Source organism: Rissa tridactyla, chromosome 2 (genome assembly GCF_028500815.1).
Source record: "Rissa tridactyla isolate bRisTri1 chromosome 2, bRisTri1.patW.cur.20221130, whole genome shotgun sequence".
NCBI lineage: Eukaryota > Metazoa > Chordata > Aves > Charadriiformes > Laridae > Rissa > Rissa tridactyla.
The window spans coordinates 151,348,274-151,367,603 of record NC_071467.1 but is presented as its reverse complement, the minus strand read 5'-3'; the positions used below and the strand labels follow the sequence as shown (position 1 = coordinate 151,367,603).

Genomic DNA, 19,330 nt, shown 5'->3' with positions numbered 1-19,330 from the left:
GTAGTTCAATTATCCCGTATTTTTTTCTGATTTTCAGTTTGTGGTATATAAGCCATAAACACAAGGTATTATTTTCTTTTTAAATAGGAGTGACTGCATACTGCTGAAAAGTGTTGGCTTCAGAGGTGTGGGAACTGAAGTGTTCTGTTCTGCAAAAGCACTGAAAGGTCCTTCATGCCACTGCTCAGCTGCTCTTCAGCTTTAATCTGGAGGAGCCACCTGTAAGAATGCAAGTGAAGTTTGCTTTCCATGACCTTTATATGGTTTTCTCACAGTGACAAGAAAGATGCAAGATGGTGATGGCAGGCTTTTTTTTTTTTTAGTGTGAGGAGTTGTAATGTGCTGGTATATTGACATTGGTGGGTGGTGGTTTTTTTAGTTACTGACAATGTCAGAGAAAGTAGCTGGAGGTTCTGTGCACCATTGGTTCACGAAATAGCCCAAATTTTGATACTTCATTCAAGAGCCATCTCATTATCCTATAACATATAAATTTTTTGGTCATAATCCTAGTCTGTTACCCTGTGCATTTAATTAGCTGCTGTGTGAAATTCTGAGGCTGTAATTCTGTTTTGTTTAGCCGTGGTATTGTGCCTGCAACTCAGATACTCAGAAGTCTTCCCAGTGATTGAGGTCTCGCGAATGGGGCTATGATTAGGGGACTGGAACACCTCTCTTATGAAGAAAGGCTGAGGGATTTGGGTCTCTTCAGTCTGGAAAAAAGACGGCTGAGGGCGGACCTTATCAACGCTTATAAATACTTAAGGCGTGGGTGTCAGGAGGATGGGGCCAGGCTCTTTTCAGTGGTGCCCGGGGACAGGACAAGAGGTAACGGGCACAAACTTGAGCATAGGAAGTTCCACCTAAACATGAGGAGGAACTTCTTTACTTTGAGGGTGGCAGAGCACTGGAACAGGCTGCCCAGAGAGGTGGTGGAGTCTCTGTCTCTGGAGACATTCCAAACCTGCCTGGACGCGTCCCTGTGCAACCTGCTCTAGGTGACCCTGCAGTGGCAGGGGGGTTGGACTAGATGATCTCCAGAGGTCCCTTCCAACCCTATGGTTCTATGATTTCATGAATGCATAGCTGCGTTTGAGCTCAGTGGGATTATGCTTGGAAGAAAACGTTACGTAGGTAATAAATTGTAGCGGTTCGAGCCCTTTTCTTAGTTTAATTCTCATGCATACCAATGCCTGTGCTTTACTGTTATAAATAGAAGTTAGAGCAGTTGGTGTGCATGTTGTTAACTGTGCTGCCATGCTAGTGAAGGATAAGAAGAATATATTTTAATGAAAATGTCTTTTTAATTTTTATCAGGAAGTCTTCTTGAATTTGATGGCTTAGTTATAATTGGAATGCAGTCAGTATGCTGCCCAGTTCTTAATTGCATACTCTATCATATAATTGGGAACATGGCTGTCAGATATGCCTATTTTTGTTGTTGAACCCAGACATTCTTCCTAGCATATTATTCAACGCACAGAAAACCAGTCCTGGCATAAAGTTTTTATACAGTAGTCACATGAAAAAAACCAACATGAAGCACCAAGTGAGTATAACTGAACAGACAGAGTAAGATACTGCTGATATCTTGAAATTAGACTGTTCCCTTGTCATTTTATCACGGCCCCTATGTGATCTCCAGGTACCTGAGATTTTGTAGGAAACTTCATATGAAGAGGGCTTACCTAAGCACATCCCCTTGGGTATGCATCAAACCCGTTGCAAGCACTCTGGGCTTCCTGTGCATTGAAGTGCAGCAGAGTAGTGCTTTGGTTAAAGCTTTTTGCAAAACAGTTTACTTTTGACTTCATATTATGAAAAAAACGATGAATTCAGAAAGTAGTTGAAAGCGAGTACAATTGTATTGAAGCATGCTTTGTGTCTACCAGGATGTATAGATTGTCTTTCCTTTCTTTTCTCCGGTTTAATTTTGCTCCTGCTCAGATAAAGACAGTGAGGAATTGCACGTTATATTGTAATTAAAGGTAACCTGGTCTGAATTTACTTTGTAGAGTGCTTAGAATGTAACTGACTCTTCATTATAAATTTCACCTTTGCTGTGGAAAATACCCTGAGTGGTAATGAATTTTCCTCAATGAAAAATATGTGGCTTCAGAGTCCTATGCAGATTACCTCCTGCTTTTTGTGTGGAAGGCAGGTTACAGGATGTAAGCTGATGCTGTTGATCTTGTGTGTGTATGTGTTGATCTTGTGGTGGTTTAACTTAAAGCTCTTTTGGATTTAGATTTCTCAAATGTACTGGAGGCAAGGTGATGCATGTACCTGTGATGCAGGGAAGAACTGGACCTAATCTTAAGTGTATTTAATGCGGAGAAAGAAGCTGTTTGGTTTTAACAACTTAATGTGGAATTAAGGAATAATATGAATTAGATGAGCTTTTAAGCTTTCAGACAATGTAGTCAACTGTATTTTTATATTCAGAGTTCTACAAGTTCTCTCCTTGAGAAGACATGTAAATTACTGTTATGACAAAATGCATAAATATGTCTAGGATTTGATAGTAATTAATTCATTTCACTTATCTGAGGCAAGATTAAGTGCCTCAGTTTGTAACTGGCTATAAAAAGTAACATGTAAACAAATTTAACACACATCAGGTGTAATAGCACATTTCGTAGAACTGCAGACACTTTGTTTTGAAATGCAGTGGTTTCTCACTTTCAACGTTCTCAAACTGAAGTTTAGTCACAGAGCGCCTCTTGACTGGATTTTTAAGTGCAATTTTTATGTTCTTGGCTTTCTTGAGTGACTTGAACTACATATAACAAAGTGTTAAGTGCTGCTAAAATGTTTATTAGCACTCTGATAGAATTACGTTATTTTCTACTGATGTGCAAAAAGAATGATTGACTCTGAGTTTTCTTGAATTTGTCCTGGTTCAGAAGGTGCCACGTACCCACTGATGGGAGAATCTCAGAACACGTGTTCTTTGTGCAACTGTCTTTGAGGATCTTTTTGCTAGATGTGGTGGGCTACTTACGTGAGAGTTCCACAACATTGACTCCAAATTAGGTTTGTGTTGCACATCAGCTTTTTTGTGGTCTATGTTTCGTCATCTGTTCTTTGTATTTACACACAGGGGTCACATCAACTAGCTCTCTGAACAAACAGAAATGTTTCCTCAAGTGCAGGACTGCAATTTTGCTATTAGTCTTGATTGCTATTCTCGGGATCGTAAGATTCACCATCTCCTACAGCTAAGGCTGCTGTTGACTTTCACGTTCCTGACCAGTTCTTTCTTTACCTTCCCCCTGTAACTTTGGAAGACTGTGTTAAATCAGCACTGTATTTTCCTTCTAAAAATGTTTAAGCCTTATTATAAAGTACTGGCAGCATACAGTAGGATACAATGTTGAAAAGTTAGGCAATGCAGCTACAGTTTCCTGTTCTTGGTAGGAAATAAGGTTTTTATGACACAAATGTTAGAAGAATTAAATGTTCTCCTACCTGTTTTTGCCTGAAAATGAAAATGTTTGGCATAAAAACTTGAAAATGTTCTTGAAATCTTAATGGAAACAGATTTCTTAGTTTGTCAAAAATGTGTATGAGGAAGAAAAGAGGAACAGAACAGTTTGTCAGACTGTATAGTTGCTGCTTGAGACAAAAATCTCTCTTCTGTTACTCTGCCCACTCAGAATTTCTTGGTTTGAGCACTGCTTATAAGGAGAAAAAAGAGGCATCCAGGGTAGAACTGCCATCTTTCATTGAAAACCTGAAATGGGCATGATTTCTGTAACGTAAAATTAGATAATACTCAGTTGACAAAAGCAACTGTGCATTGAAGACTTGGCACTGGAAATAGTAATTTCAGGTCAGATGAGAGTCTCTACTAGTGTAGTAAATCAGTTGGTGGACTGTTGCGTCGGACCTGGTTTTCTGCACAAACACTTTTGGTTTCTGAATCGTACCCATTGAGAAAAAAATAACTTCTTGTTTATCTGAAATAGTTGAAACCAGTGGGTGTGTTCATATTTGTTAGTGAGTTTCAGGTGGCATTGTTTTGTTGTGCAATGGGAAACAAAAAGATTGGGGTACTGGGGTGATAATTTTCCCACTTACACCTAATATTTAACAGGTCAGTTTTTTGTTTCTGGACGATTCATATGTTTTTGAAAGTATCTCTTTTCAAAGTTCACAAAGCATGCATCCAGCTTATACTTATTCACTGGATTTTTACTAAATAAAACAGGCAGTGATTTTTGAAGGGAAAAAAAGCTGTAAACACCTTTGCTTTCTTCAGTTTATTGATGTTTACAGTAGTGTAACAGGCAAGATCCCAGGTGACTTATTTCTGAGCATTTACAGAAAGCATGCAAGTTCATGGATGGAAGTAGCTTATTTGCAGCTCTTACTGACTAGTTGAAAGATTTTTCTGTCCCCCATAGATAAATATAGGACCAAAAGATGCCTGATAGGCTTAGCTAATTTTAAGTTTTACTGCCCAGTTTACCACATTTAGAGACTACTATTTAGCAAATGAAGAAAATTGGATTAAGTGTAGTGATAGAAATGTTGGCATTTTTTTTTCTGTGCCAAGAGGAAATGAAGCATCGTGACATTTTTGACATTTGAGATGAAGTACCCCTCAGAATTTTTTGAATTAGATATTTTGCAATTTGAAAGAGGTTAGGAAACAGGAATACACTGCATCTTTATTATACATGTGTTTCTCCTGTGTAGAAAGAGTTCTATTCTTGCCAACTGGTCAGATGCCCAAAGTAGTTTTATGCTTTCTATATGATCTGTTAAATGTACATATATTGTCTAAATTTGTTACTTACTGGAGGCTTCTTTTAAAAGTCCAATCCAAAAACTTTACATTTCAGAAACTTAAAGCTCATTCTTCCATCTGTATAAAATGCATTTTGTTGCCAGTCTGTGGATTTTCATCATCTTTAAATACAGTAGTTGTTACAGCTATTGCAGTGGACAGTTTTGCAAATACTTACAAATTTATATACTTAAAAATATATGTAGCCTGAAATATTGAAAAAATGAGTCACCTATTTATCTTTAAAGATAACTGTCTTCAACAGAAATACCTATTTTTTTTAGATTAATCAAAGGACTGTGGGTTTGAATTGAATTCTTTGTCATTGCGTGTTTCTTTTTTAAGGTTAATTCAGTTCAAACTTGTAGTATGATCATTGACATTTACATGCTATGGATCGTGAGGCCTGCCTGCAGTAAGTGAATTCACACAGACCAGAAATATCTGTAGAAGAAAAGTAGGAAATGTCTTCAGCAGTTATCACCGTTGTTTTTTCTCTCCCCTCCTCCCTTCCAGTGCTCTGAAATAAAGTAGTTGGCTGGCTGGATGAATGTTTGGTGCAGAAGAAGATGCAGTTTGTTGGCATGTGCCCAGCGCACATTTAAAAAATACAAAGTTTACAACACAGACCTTAAGTTATTTCACTTCTAGTGAAAGGCGAATGGACTTTACAGAGAGAAAATGAATGTGATAGAAATAATGTGCAGGGCTTTCTGCTTTGCTGCAAGGGAAGCATTGATTTTTATTTCATAGAAATATATTCACTAATATTCTTTCCATATTAAATCTTTACAGGATATCTTGGTCTTTGTCCAGACTTGTATATTTATGCAATTTATTGCTATTTTTATGAGATAAAGCAAACTAATAAATTAAAAAAAAAACAAATCGCGGCTTTGTAATGAAAATGATAGTGGACCCAAATAACTTGCATGTTAAGACATTTTAATGAGCATTTACTGGAAAACCTCTGTGAAAACTAAAATGTCACAACAAAACCTTATAGCCGTTTCTGTGCTCTTGTATATGAAACATTTTGTTGCCTACTTTAACAGTTCTCACAATTCGGAAGACAAGTAGAGTGGCACTGTGCTCGTGTTTTAACTGACAAAAATATATTGGAGGGTTTTTTATAAATGTATCAGATTCTATAGAAACACGAGTAGTTCCTTAAAACTCATTCTGTATTGAATAAAGGAAATTTAGGAGAATTCAGGCTTTTGCATGTATGGGGAGTTTGTGCTGATAAATCAAGTGGCTGCTGATCAATTTCCGAAGCTTCTAAAATACTTATTCATACATGTGTGTGTATATATATATGTATATGACAGTTTTCTAACAAATAAAAGCCATGTTATTCTGGTTAAATCTGCACAGGTTTTCTTTCTAATGGATGTAGAATAAATAGTGCACATATGTTAGGACCTGTGACCTAACTTTGCATGTTAGGAGCCAAGAACGAGTTCTGCGTGCACATATCTCCTACTTTAATCTTGAAAACAAGAGCAAGCTTTAAAAGCAAGGAATACTTGAGCATAAGAATCTGACTAACTTGACAATTGCTTGCTCATTTAGATACTCCCAGAGAATTCTGGTCTTAGGAAACATGATTTGTTTGGTTAAAACAAGGTAAGAAGGGGAGTGAAGTTAGCAATACAGTTTAAAGAATGGGGAGCTGATGGTGGCAAGCACTATGTGGCTCAGAGACAGTTGGTTAAGGAGGTAAAGATATTAATAAAAATCTGTGGGCAGTAAAGTACAATAGAGTTCTTTAAATATAGAGGGTGTTCTTGAAGGATACAAAAGCGTAGTAATGATAGAAGTCCAATAATGGGCAAGGATGATAAATTTCTGCTGTGCAGAAAAAGGCATAAATATTCAATAAATATTATGTTCTGTATTCAGAAAAAGGCTGGATTATGCTTTTACATCTCACCTCCTCCATCATTAGTGATGGAAAGAATGTATTATCACTGTACCAGCAACTATTAATGTTAAATGTTTTTAAATCTGCTGCACTGACACCTACAGATTCTAAAAAAAAAAAAGCTTAGAAGCTATATGAATTATTAATTTTGAATTTTAACAAATCATGGAACAGTGGAGGAATTCTACAAGGCTGGAGGGGAAGGGGAACTAATGTACCCAAATTTAGAAAGTATAATATGAGCACCTTGAAAAGGCGTAGCATGCCATCAGTGTAGATTCAAAGAAGAATTGCGTAATTAATGCTGATCAGAATGGGCAAGTCAGCCCCTACCTTGTACTGCTGCATGGGGTTGCTCCATGGGAAGGCGCTTGCATTTGCCTTTACCCTTGTTGAATTTCACAGATTCCTGATAGCTCTTTCCTCCAGCCTGTCTGGGTCGTTCTGAATAGAGGCCCTGCCCTCCAGCTCCCAATTTCGTATTAGTTGCACACGTGAGGAGTGCATTCTATTGCATTATCCAGCTCATTAATAAAGATGTTGAACAGTGTTGGCTCCAGGATTGATCCCAGAGGCATGCCACTGGTAAAAGTTGCCAATTGAACTTTATACCACTGATCACTGCCACCCATTAGCCTGACAGTCCAGCCAATTTTCCACTGCCAATACGTGTCTCTTCCACTGCCAATACATATCTCACCAATTTGGCTGTGAGGATGCTGTGGATGATCACGTCAAAGACCTTCATGAAGTCAAGATGAACAACACCCACTGCCCTCAGTTTATCCACATCTCATCACTTGGTTACTTGGATATGATTTACCCTTGGTAAATCTGCTGGCTGTTCCCAGCCTCCTCCCGGTCCCTCATATGGCTGAAAATGGCTTTAGGGAGGCTTTGCTCCATAACCTTTTCTGTGGACTGAGATTAAGCTGAGTGGCCTGTAGTTCCCCAGATCCTCTTGCTTGCCTGTCTTGAAGGTGGGTGTGCTATGTGTCGCCTTCCAGTCTTTGGGAATCTTCGTCGATGCCATGACTTTTAAAAGATGATAGAGTGCATCCTTGCAATGACACGGATAGCTCCCTCAGCACTCTTGGATACTACGGGTTTCCACATATGGAGTTGTATTCTCTTTACTGAGCCGCATCTTCACCTCCTGTTGGTAATGTTATGTTACTACTGCAGCCTTTTCCGTGCCTTCTGTCACTTGATCCCCTTTTCCATTAAGCATTAGGCCCACATTTACCTTAGCCTTTCTTTTGTTGCCAGTGTACCTGCAGCAGTCTTGTCACCTTTCCCATCCCTGCTAATTGCAACTCCAGGTGAGCTGTGCCCTCCCTCACTCTCTCTGTGCATGCTCGAGCAGTGTCTCAAATAGTTAAAACTCTACTGAAACTTAGAGACACTGAATATGACTGCCAGAGTTTGACTTCGGCCATAATGTAGGAATTAGTACCACTATTACAAAAAAATAGGGTTTTGGTTATTTAATTACACTAAGTGAGTGGAAGTTCAGCGTTAGAATTGGAAGACTTAACGTGACTCAAGCAGTGTAGGTGTCCCACAGCATGGTTTTCATGGGAAATTAATGAAAAGGTACTGTGTGTCAAACCACAAAAGCCTAGTTGCTTTAAAAGCTTGGTCATGCTTAATTGTTTTTCTCTTGAAGTACTAATTCAGTTTGGTCTTGCTTAGTTTGAGATTTAACTGAATGAATTAGGAATACAAATATCCTTAGGAACAGAAGGCAAAGCTGGAGGCCCATAGAGAAAGAAGAATGTTCCCAGGGTTAGCATAGTGTGTGCACCACAGCTGGTTGCTGGATGGTGGCCAGGAATAATTTTGACATGTTTATTTCACATTTTTTCTCCATGAACGTGTTTTGAGGACACTTCATTAAGTTATGTCCGATAGTGTTTGAAGCTCTGTGCCTTTAACGTTTTTCAAACGACAAACAGGGTGGTGGATACAAAAATGAAAATTGTGTTGGCAAGGAGTATTTGCACAATGAAAACAACACAAGATCAGTGAGTGAAGGCAGTGAACTAGGACAGGTTAGACTTCAATTTATTCTTTTTTGTATGTTTATCTGTGTGAAGGTTTTTGTAATGAGAAGGTATGTTTCATCAGTAACATTGTGCAGACAGACAGTAATAAATCCTATGAAAAAGAGATCATTTAAGTAAATCATAGAATATGGATATACACTTTGTCTTGCAAATGTTGTCCTGTATACTGCATGGTGAATGGCGTACCGGTTTGAACAGCCGCTATTTTATGTTGCTTCTGGATGCTAAACAATCAAGCAATGTCACCAAAGCTAGATAAGCCTGTGGAATATTTTCGTCCATCTGAATTTTACGATGGGTAATAAGAAACATGTTTATACCAGATTGACTAGAAAATGTACTGTTATGTTTTGATTGCTCTTAAAATAAATGATATATCAGTCACTTGGGCCCAGCAGTTGCTTTGTCTGTTGGGTCAGACCTCTGGGAGCTCCCAGCCAGGGAATTGGGGCATTCCATGGGGCAGGAGAATCCATTGAAGCGCTGACAGTCCTTTCTCAGAGAATGAGAGGGATATGACTGTTTGCACAAAGAATGCGGGCGAACAGCTGAACTTCTCTGCTGGGGTCGGTATGAAATAGTTTGGGCACAGCAGCAGCAGGGAGGGAGGATGCTGTGTCCTCTGCGCGCGCTCAGCAAGCAGCTGGGCGATTCCTTCTCTTGCCGCGGTTTTCACAAGGGCTCTGCAGCTGTAGTCTCCTTCTTCCGCTGTGAAAGTTGAACTGCCCTTAATTTTGCAAGATAATTTTGACTAAATTAGTGGTGCGTTGGCAATCCTTTTTACCTACAACTATGAAATTTATGCAGTATTCCTTAACACTGAAGGTACTTACTGTCACAGAACTTACATAAAATGTGACCTTTTAATTTTTTGTGCTAAACTTGGAACTCTTGAGTTTTATGAGGGTGTTTCAGTGAGATTATGTCCTAATTTGCAAATTTAATATTTGGTGATTCTTCCAATGTAGAACAGTTTACTAAATGCTTAGGAGGCTGTAAAGGTGGAAGTCATATAGGATTTAAATTGCTTATGCCAGTCATTATATTTTTATGATTTTTTTTTTTAAGTGTGGTCTATTAGGTACATATTCCTTTCAGGTGAGTAGGATCATGTTTGGGAAACAAAAATTTAGTACTGTGCTCCAGTTCGAAGCTGTAAAGTCAGAAAGAATTCCATTATTTGAGTCAGAATTTCAAAGGCAATTCACCTTGCAAAGTTTAAAATGGTTTTTTTTTTGCTTTTTGCCGGCTATTGGTTACCTTTCTTCTAAGTAGAACATTAACAACATGTTCAGACTTTATTAAAATAGCAAAAACCCTTGACAAAATCCTTTCTGAATGACACAATAAGTTTTATCTTATTTTTGTTCCCTGAGGGGTTCAGGTTAGTGTCCAAATAACCCAAAATACCATAGTCAAAGTAGAAGAAGTGATTAGGGATTCATTGTTTCTTGTTTAGCCTTTACATAACTTAAGGGCCAGCTGGGATTCTGTGAAGACTTCAGTGCCATGTTTCAAACTCAAGTCAGTCAAATTGTGCAGGTGAATGTGTCGTACTCTTGTCTTAATCCTTAAATTATTAATGGAATTTTTAGGGCTGTGTTATCCGAGACATTCAAATACGTTTTGACTATGTGTGAGTAAGTTCTGAGGTGTCAAATATCTCTAAAATATGTAAGGACTACCAAATTAAGAAAACAGAACAGTAGCTCTCCTTCTAGCATTGCAGTCCTGGCTGATTATTTCTGTAGTCTAGATTGATAATTAACAGAATCCTAAAACTTAATTTTCACCAGAAAATTGTCGTTACGCTACCAGTAATAGCTTATTCTTCAAATGTCAAAGTTGAGGAAGATAGAAAAAAGCAAGCAAAATACAAGTAATGTGGGGTTTTTTGTCTTTCCTTTAGTCATCTTTAATTGTTTTAGTTGGTACCTTTGTATGTTAACGTTATTCTACTCTTTGAAATAACTTGTTTACCTGTAGTTTAACAAGTAAATAAAAAGTATATATGGCAACTTATTATAAAATATCTTTGTTCTCTGCCGCCCAGTCAAATTCTCTTTAATCCTTCAGCTTAGCATGAAATACGGGAAGGTTTTCTGGAGTACCTTTTTAGCTAATTTTGAAGTGTGGTAAGAGCAGTAGCAGGAATTGCTGGAACAGTCTGTCCTGTGTACATCGACCCAATGTTACTGTGATTTTCAGGCTATCCTTTATTGTCAAGTGGTAAGTATAATTTGATTTCTGAAAGGCATTTGCTGAGGTTGGAGGTTTTCAAGCCCCATCTGGACAAAGCTCTAAGCCCAGTGTTGACCCCGCTTTAAGCAGGGAAGTTGGACGGGGTGACCTAGCATGGTCCCTGCCAACCTGAATGATCATGTGAGTGCCTGTGTGCACAATTGCAGATGTTTGTCTAAAGCTGTGTGAGTTCTATTATAACTGCAATGAAATCACTGTTTAGTATTTGTGATATTGTTTATCCAAAAAGAAAGCTAATGTACTGCAGCAGATACACAGGGAAAGATAAATCATGTATTCTGTCCTTATTAGACCAAAGGAGTCATTAATTATGAAGAACAGCAAAGTCAAAAAGTCTCACAATTTAATCAAACTGCAAACCATAATGGTGTACTGCAATTCCACTATGAATGACATTACATATTGCTAACAGAGCTGTAAGATAGATTCTATTTTATAAAACTGCATTGTTGAGAATCCTGGCAGAACTTCTTAGCAGTTTGGACCCAAACAATAAATTAACACTCGGTTTAGGATAACATGGGGGAAGCAGGAGTAGAAGGAATTGCAGTTTGAATTTTAAAGTAAATTCTAGAGTAGTCATTGCCAAGTAAGAGTGCTAGATATTTCTGTTTCTTGATTTTTTACAAATACTAAATTAATTTGAATTCATATTGTAAAAACTATTGACAGCATAGATTTCATGTGGTGTCTTACAAAATTGAAATGAGTAGTTTGTATTTTCCATAATTGTTGTTCCCAGGTGCCCTCAGAATCAAGAAAAACAATTTGTACACATTCATCATTTCACAGTTACTTTCATAACAGTAAGATCCAAGACTGTAGTTTAAAATCAGAAGCTTTGACCTTTTAATACACGAAAACAGCAAAGATGTCTAATACAGATGTAGAACTTGTACAGGATTCCAGTTCACGGCATTCAAAGCAGTACTACTGAGAACGTATTTACTAAGGAAAACATAAAAAGGCAATCTGTCATTTTTAATTGGAAATTTGGAAAAAAAGTGTTATTTTTTGGCATTCTATTAATTGTCTAATATTAGGCATAATAAGCAACCATGCTGTTCCTTGCTCTTCTTTTGTAGTCTTTCAGAATGGGTTTTTTTCTCAAACGGAAAATAGTTGAGGTTATGTACAGTTGTAAAAACTGTTTAACCACAATTTATTTCATACACATACATTTCATAAAATGAAGAATCGATACTGCTCCTTCTTTAGCCTTTTATTCTCCCGGGCATCCTTTTGAGAAACTTAACTTCCATAATTTTTTTCTCAGATCCTTGAATTTGTTCTCTTGGAGGTAGTTATAGTTGTAAAATCAGAATTACTAAGATTGTATGCAGCGCTGCAGTAGTAAAAACACGTGTAACATCCTCATGTCTTGCAGTGTGTGTGGTAGTCCTTATTCATACAATTGAAAAACCTTAGAAGTTGATGTCAAAAGATTTATCACCTCAAGAAAAGCAATGACTTTTCATTTGCGTTTTATTTTAAGCCAAACGTTGGAGTTGCCCTATGTTGTTTCATAAATAAGCTTGTATTATCAGCAACATGTTATTGAAAGTAGCATAGAACCTGTCGTGTAGGCACAGTTCCACTCTGACAGATGGGCATGGTGTAGGCTTGCCAGCCAACCCTTCCATACATCACCCAACAGAGTATGAAGGAAGAATTTTTGTCCAGGATTGCCACTGTGGCATTCAGCGCATGTACGGCTTGAAGTTCAGGAAATGCAGTTGGACTGGTCCATCTCATAGGATGACCAAAAATTTAAAAATAGCCTGGGTTTTAGGTTCTGCTGGGTTTCTACTGGGAGAGGTGTCCAGTTGCATTGAGGCTTCTGTTTCTTTTTGGCTCTCTGCTGAAGTCACCTAATGGGCTCAGCCAAAAACAATTCTGCCATGGACACACATTTCTCCCTGATTAATTACCAAAGTACGGAAGCATAAACAGTGTGTAATTTCTCTTGTAAGAAAGCTGTTGTTTGTGACTACATGCATATCTCTTTGGATATAAAATAGGAGCATGAGGATCTACTGATGTAGGATGAAATCCTAATGTGAAAATATGATTTAAAATAGAAAATTTTGAATAAGAATAAATCAGACTTCTGCGACTGAAGATTTGCATAGTGAAATGCAGAATATTTTTGGAGGTTTTCAGAAATGCATATCAGCTATTTCTTGGTTATTGGGGTTTGGGAGTTCTTTTATTTTTTAAACAAATTGGCTTAATGCCTTGTGCGTGATTTTATAAAGTAGCCAAGCACTGCAGGCTTTTGGCAAATCTACTTGCTTGAACAAATGCTTTTGTGTGTTACACCAGTCAATCTTTGTCTGTCATTTTTAGCTTCCTCAGTATTTTTGCATAGCTTCAACGTTTTAATGGTTTATTTCAAGTCTAGCTCAACTTTAAAAACAGATTTTGCTAACTTTCCTGGAAGTTATGCTGATATGATTCATTCATGCTTTTTGGAGAACTTGGTTTCTGTTGAAAAGTTTCTAAATTTGGGGAAATAATAGTTGCATGGCACTATCATTTTTACAAGATGGCACAGTATGTGAAAGAACAGGTGTGAAAAATGAAGTGAATAAAATTGCTTTTGAAATATAAATTGACATTTCATGGGCTTCTGTTAGAACGTCTTTTCTAAACTGTACTAAGTATTTAATTTTTCTTTTTAGCTGAATGTTTTCCTTCTGAGATGAAATTACATAATAATATTTAAGTAACACTTCTTTACATGCCTAGTTTTAAATTAGAATTCATGATGAAGCTTAATATGAAATTATAAGATTTTATTTAATGCTTTCTTCCAGTACCTGAGCTAATGTTCACTGCATTAGAAGGTGCAGTCATCACTGAGAAGCTTTGTTCTTTTAACAAAAGGTACCAAAAATAAATTCAGTTAGGGTCATAGTGGTTTAGTTTAATACTGTTATGATAATGAGTACTATAATTACTTTCAGATAGTTCTTCCTTCCCAGAGGATGAGGTTTTTAGTTTTGATGCCTGCTTAAAGCATGAGAATGACAGTAAAATTAATGTCATAACCTTTACAGCCTATTTATCGTTTTCTGTGTAGTATCCTAAAGGATTTTATGTAACATCTAAAATAAATGTCTTAGTATGGGCAAGCATCAAATTAGGTTAATTGGGTTCACCTGATATTCAGAGTCAGTCTGTCTATCAGGACACCAGTATCATATAAAAGACCTGTGGGTATCTTTCTGTGAAAATTGCTTTTAAATTATTACATGTATATGCTCCACTTCCTTTGATTGTTAAAGACCAATTTACAGTGTAGGTTTTTTCCAGTTTATTTGATATTTTTGCTTCTCCTGGTTGAAAATTCATTTATCCTTTCGTTCTGTGGTAACATAAGGATTAGTAGAGGCATGATAGAGCTTATTTTGTGACATTAAGATAAATTTTACTTTTTAATTCTGTCCAACCACAGCTCCACTTCACTTGAAACTCTTGTGATAGATTTCTTTTCATCTCTAGCCACATTTCAAGAGAACTGTTCTTAGTTCTGGAGTACTGGGACTTAACTGATTTTATGTATTGTCCTATGATAGAGTTACTAACTGAGCAAAACAGATTTTAAAGTTATATAGAATTTTAAAAGTTTTATCGTTGCGATAGGCTATCAGGTGGAGAAGAATTGATGATAATGCCAGATAGAAACAAGCAATATAATCTTCTGTATTTGGAAAGAGTTGGTCCAATATTGGACTCAAATATAACCAAAGAAGACTGTAAGAATGTTTGCCTCCTCAGTGTTCAATAGAAACAACCGGACATCCTGAATTATTAATGTTGTCCAACATAACATTTGTTCTGGACATAAGAGTGTAAAACAGGTACAAAATTTAGTTAATAATTTTATTTCTAAAGTTGGCTCTTTTTTTAACATCAACATGTTTTTTTATGGGAAGTAGTGATGCCAAGCCAGGTTTATAGTCAAATGGAAAAAAAAAATCAGTTCTGCTGAGGGCAGGTATAGGTAGCTGTATGGATGTTACATCTGTCAACTTCTGTACTGTGCATTGATTCAGAATTCCAGAACTTTTTGATAAGACTGCAGTTTATGGTTAGGATATGCATCACGTGTAGATATTAAGTATCTGTTAAACATGTTACAAGTTGACTGAAAGATGTCAGAAACTTTCAGTGAGAAAGCAATGTGAATCATTATACTTGTAGAAAAATTGTGGTGGGACTGGTTCCAAGAGTAGCACTAGGCAGTGGTCAAAAAGACAGTATCACTGTTGATAAATTTGAAAATAGTGTAAAGTGCAGACAGGACAGTCATACAAAGTTATATGGTTTGCTTTGGTATTTTTATTCGAAGAAAACATGCTGTAATACAGTCATACATATAACAATGGATAGAAAAATTTGAAGGGATGATAAGCAGCAGCTTGCCCTGACTTCAAAATCTTAAGCTGTTCAGTTTTTCCGAAAAGGAAGGTTATTTCATCAAATATTTGGAAAAGTAAAGAGCAGTGAAAGATTCTTCAACCACTGTAACAACAATAAAAAAAAAATCATTAATAGCTATAAGATGAAAAGTTAATTTAAGAATTTTTATCTTTTTTCATTGACAATAGCTGATCAATGTACTAGCCTGTCAAATAAGCACCAGATTTTCTAGGTCAGGACCATTATCTTACTGCAGTTAGAGTTGAATTCAAATCAGAGATGTCGGTACAAAATGTTTGAATTTATATGGTCCAGTTTTCTGCCCTAGCATTAGGGTTTGTGAATTCTTGGAAGAAGATGTGGAGCTTGTGATTCCACATGGCATTCTAAGAATTATTTATCTGTATCCTGAAGTCTGGTTTGTTTGCTGTAATTCTAAGAGGAAGTAGTAACAATAAGTGAGGCACCCTTTTAATTATTTAATGCTCCTTACAACTGTGAGGGACCATAAAAACATATAAAAATGTTGTGACTTCAGATTAATAATTTTGAGAAGCTTAATTTGAACATCATTTCTTATATTGTTTTTTACAAGAATATGCATTGCTGTAAGTATGCTTTCAAGTGGTGGAAATCCTAAAGTGGAATAAAAACTTCTGACTTTGTGTAAAATAGATCTTCTTGAGCAATATGGCCTTAAAGAAGGATGTCTTACGACTGTGGGTGACAAGCTGAAAATCCGCGCTGGTTCCTAGAAGTGTTTTGCCATTCCAAAATTACATCAGTGTGGTCTGTTCCATTCTTGTAGGTTGAGTGAGTTGCCTGTGTGTTACCACGACGTGAAAGTACATTTCGATGAGCCGACATATGTTTGTGTATTGGGTCTGGCAGACCCGGGGTTGACAGCTTAAGGACCACGGACAGAGGCTCTTGGAGGCGGCCTGCGATCCGCTGATGCGCATCGGCGACCCTGTGCCAGGAGGTGCTGGTTGACGTACAAGGGCTTCTTGTTACCTATGTCTCAGCACAGCACGTCTTTGCTGTGTGAGAGGTCTCCTTACGGCAGCCACACTCCACTTTCTTTTATGCTTTGGTATTGAACTTCCTGGAAATGGAATCGGTTTTGCCTCTTCTATACTTCACTGCTGCCCACAGAACCATCTCCTTCCAGGAACCTCTCCATTGCTTTTTGAGAGTCAATTGCATTGTAGTGAAGAAATATATTCAAGACTTATTTTTGTGTTTGATAACTGCGTCAGAATTTGTCATTGTATTTATCCAAAACCAGGCTTTTGGTACTTCATGTGCTCAGAAGGAGGCTCTCGAGTGCATGTCTGGAATGTTCTTTATGTCAGATTCTACCAGCTGTTAAATTGGCCAGGAAAGTAAGCAAACTCCACATCCGCACAGCTGGCTCTGCTCATGGGAAATGTTATAGATATGCACTGCTATGAAAGCCTAGATCCAAGTAAACCCCCGAGTAGTCGGAGTTCCATCTGTGTCGGTCAATGGGCTTGTCTGTTACCTTCCCAAAGCCTCCAACTGCATCAGGAGAACAACAGTTTTATACTCCGTATGACTTTTAACATGTTAGTGGTGTTCAGCTGAACCAAACTATTACACAGTCATTCCAAGTGAGACCATTTTATGGTAAAGAAAATCTAAGTGGATAATAACACGATTTTATATTGTTGTTATATTATACTATGTCTTTCTTACTTGACTGTTGAATCACACTTAACCAAAGCTTAAGCAACACACTGACTGTGCTGGAAAGAAATAGCCCAATCTTAAGTTACTGGGTGGCCACTTGATGTAATGCTATTTTATGTCAAGCATTAAGCATCAAATTTTGTGATAAGTACCAACGTGAAATTCGGGAGAGGTGGCAGTGTAATGTTTGCTTCACAAATGCAAGCAAATATCTTCATTGTAGCATCCATGGAAGATTCTGCTTGTCAGTCAGTTATGCGGTATCCATGCAGTCAGATGTTTGAAGGAAGATGATTCCTTAACCCTACATCATCTGTGATTCTTCAGCATGCATTGTCACATTGGAATTTGTGACAAGTCCTCTTTTCTGGCTTTAACGGAGGTTTTCAATTGCAAGAAGCCTAAGTTGGTTGTACCCAGTGTTGAAATATGGAGAGTGCATGTTAGGGTATGTGTGACTCGGAGGAACACTTAGTTTAAAACTCTGGTGGTGTTTTGCATGAGGTATGGGTATACCGGGATCCATTCTGAAATATAATTTTGGAAAACTATTGCTATTGTCCTATATTTTTTTTTAGTTTATGAAAAATTATCAGAACTTCTAAGTATCTGTATTTCTTCTTTCCAGGAACGTTGTCGTAACTATTAAAGGGCATAATGCAGAATCCTTTAACTTTTTCTGCAGGTATAGTATGCTTTCTATACTTTTTTTTGAGAAATTAGAGGCTTGTGATTCAAAATGTGTAAGAAATATCATAATCTTTAATAAATCACTGTATAACTCATGTCTGCTATTCTGCTCTAATACGGTTTTTAAAAAAGAAGCCATAATACTGCAGCATTTATCACTTCAAACAATTACAATACCAAAGATTATTTTCTTCTTTAGGACATTGCTAATTACTGTTACCACCTATAGTTGAAACTTGAAATATATAAGTCTACGTCTTGTTTGATTCAGCAGAATTAAGTGTTCAGGGTTTATTTCAATTTTCTAATACTCATATATTTGAAAATCATTGTCATATTTGACTCCCAAATAATTGGGGGTCAAATCTATTTGCAAGTTATGCTGCAAGACTAGCAAAATAAATATTTAGGAAGAAATATTAGGAAGAAATTCTTTACTCTGAGCATGGTGAGACACTGGAACAGGTTACCCAGAGAAGTTGTGGATGCCCCATCCCTGGAACTGTTCAAGACCAGGTTGAATGAGGCTTTGAGCTGCCTGGTCTAGTCATAGGTGTCCCTGCCCATGGCAGGGGGATTGGAACTAGATTATCTTCAAGGTCCCTTCCAACTCTAACCATTCTATGATTTTCTAAATATAAACTTAGATTTTTATCTTTAAGTGCCTTTTCTCCAGCATTCCTATCCTTACTAACATTTTTTGTGTTTATCTTTCTTTTATGTTTTGTCTCTTCTGAAGTCATCTTTGTTGATTTGTTTTTCAGTAGGGTTAGCCTCTTGATTTTTTCCCCCTCTGTTATTAGTAAGGGTATTTGTGCTGCAGCTGTGTGTTCCCAAGCCTCTAAATGTGCAGCCGTAACTTTAATTTCCTTTCCCTTTTGATCTGTGTCACAATGCTAATGTTTAAATACGATTGTTAACTTGAATGTCATTTTTAATAATACTTCTTAAATGTGAATGAATGGTTGATGGATATGACATAAGCTCTAATGGACCTCTCTGAACCATTGCAGGTTGTCAGTTAAGTTTCCATTGTTAGTACTTATGTTAATTGAGAAAAGCACTATATATTACTTAACTTGAAGCCTTGAGCTTTTACTGTCACGTAAGTTTATACTTTACCTGTTTTGTGAAGAGTATTTTTATGATACTATAATAATTCCGAGGAAGCTCTTCCAGGAGGATGTCATGCAGATTGATCTTAGTTGATGAGCTCTGTGTCTAATGGGACTATTTCAAGGGAGACAGTACTCAGTGTTGTGTAAAGCTATCCACCCTGCAGTGTGCTCTGCGTCCGTATGCTTATGACTAGAATCCTTAATTCTAATACTTAAAAGCCTTCATTTAGTTTTTCTTTTAAATAACAGGAATTTGACGACTGTTGTTGTAGTCAAACTGAATGTGTTATCTTTATGTTAAAGCCATTTATGAATAACAGGAATAGAA

The 19,330-nt window shown here is 37.1% G+C and overlaps 1 protein-coding gene across 23 annotated transcripts in view; it reads left to right on the top strand.

Moving 5' to 3' along the window:
- ZNF438 (zinc finger protein 438) overlaps positions 1-19,330 on the top strand; it is a 53,078-nt gene that overhangs the window by 14,853 nt on the left and 18,895 nt on the right. For 10 of the 23 annotated variants that reach the window (XM_054190357.1, XM_054190359.1, XM_054190363.1 and 7 more), the window contains 2 exons: positions 88-229; positions 17,823-17,879. The exons of 1 other annotated variant lie outside the window; for it this stretch is intronic. In XM_054190357.1, coding sequence (XP_054046332.1) covers positions 17,852-17,879 — 28 coding nt within the window. In that variant the 5' untranslated portion in view covers positions 88-229; positions 17,823-17,851. The remainder of the gene's footprint in view (positions 1-87; positions 230-17,822; positions 17,880-19,330) is intronic. 12 more of the 23 variants (XM_054190366.1, XM_054190358.1, XM_054190364.1 and 9 more) reach the window with 2 other exon arrangements.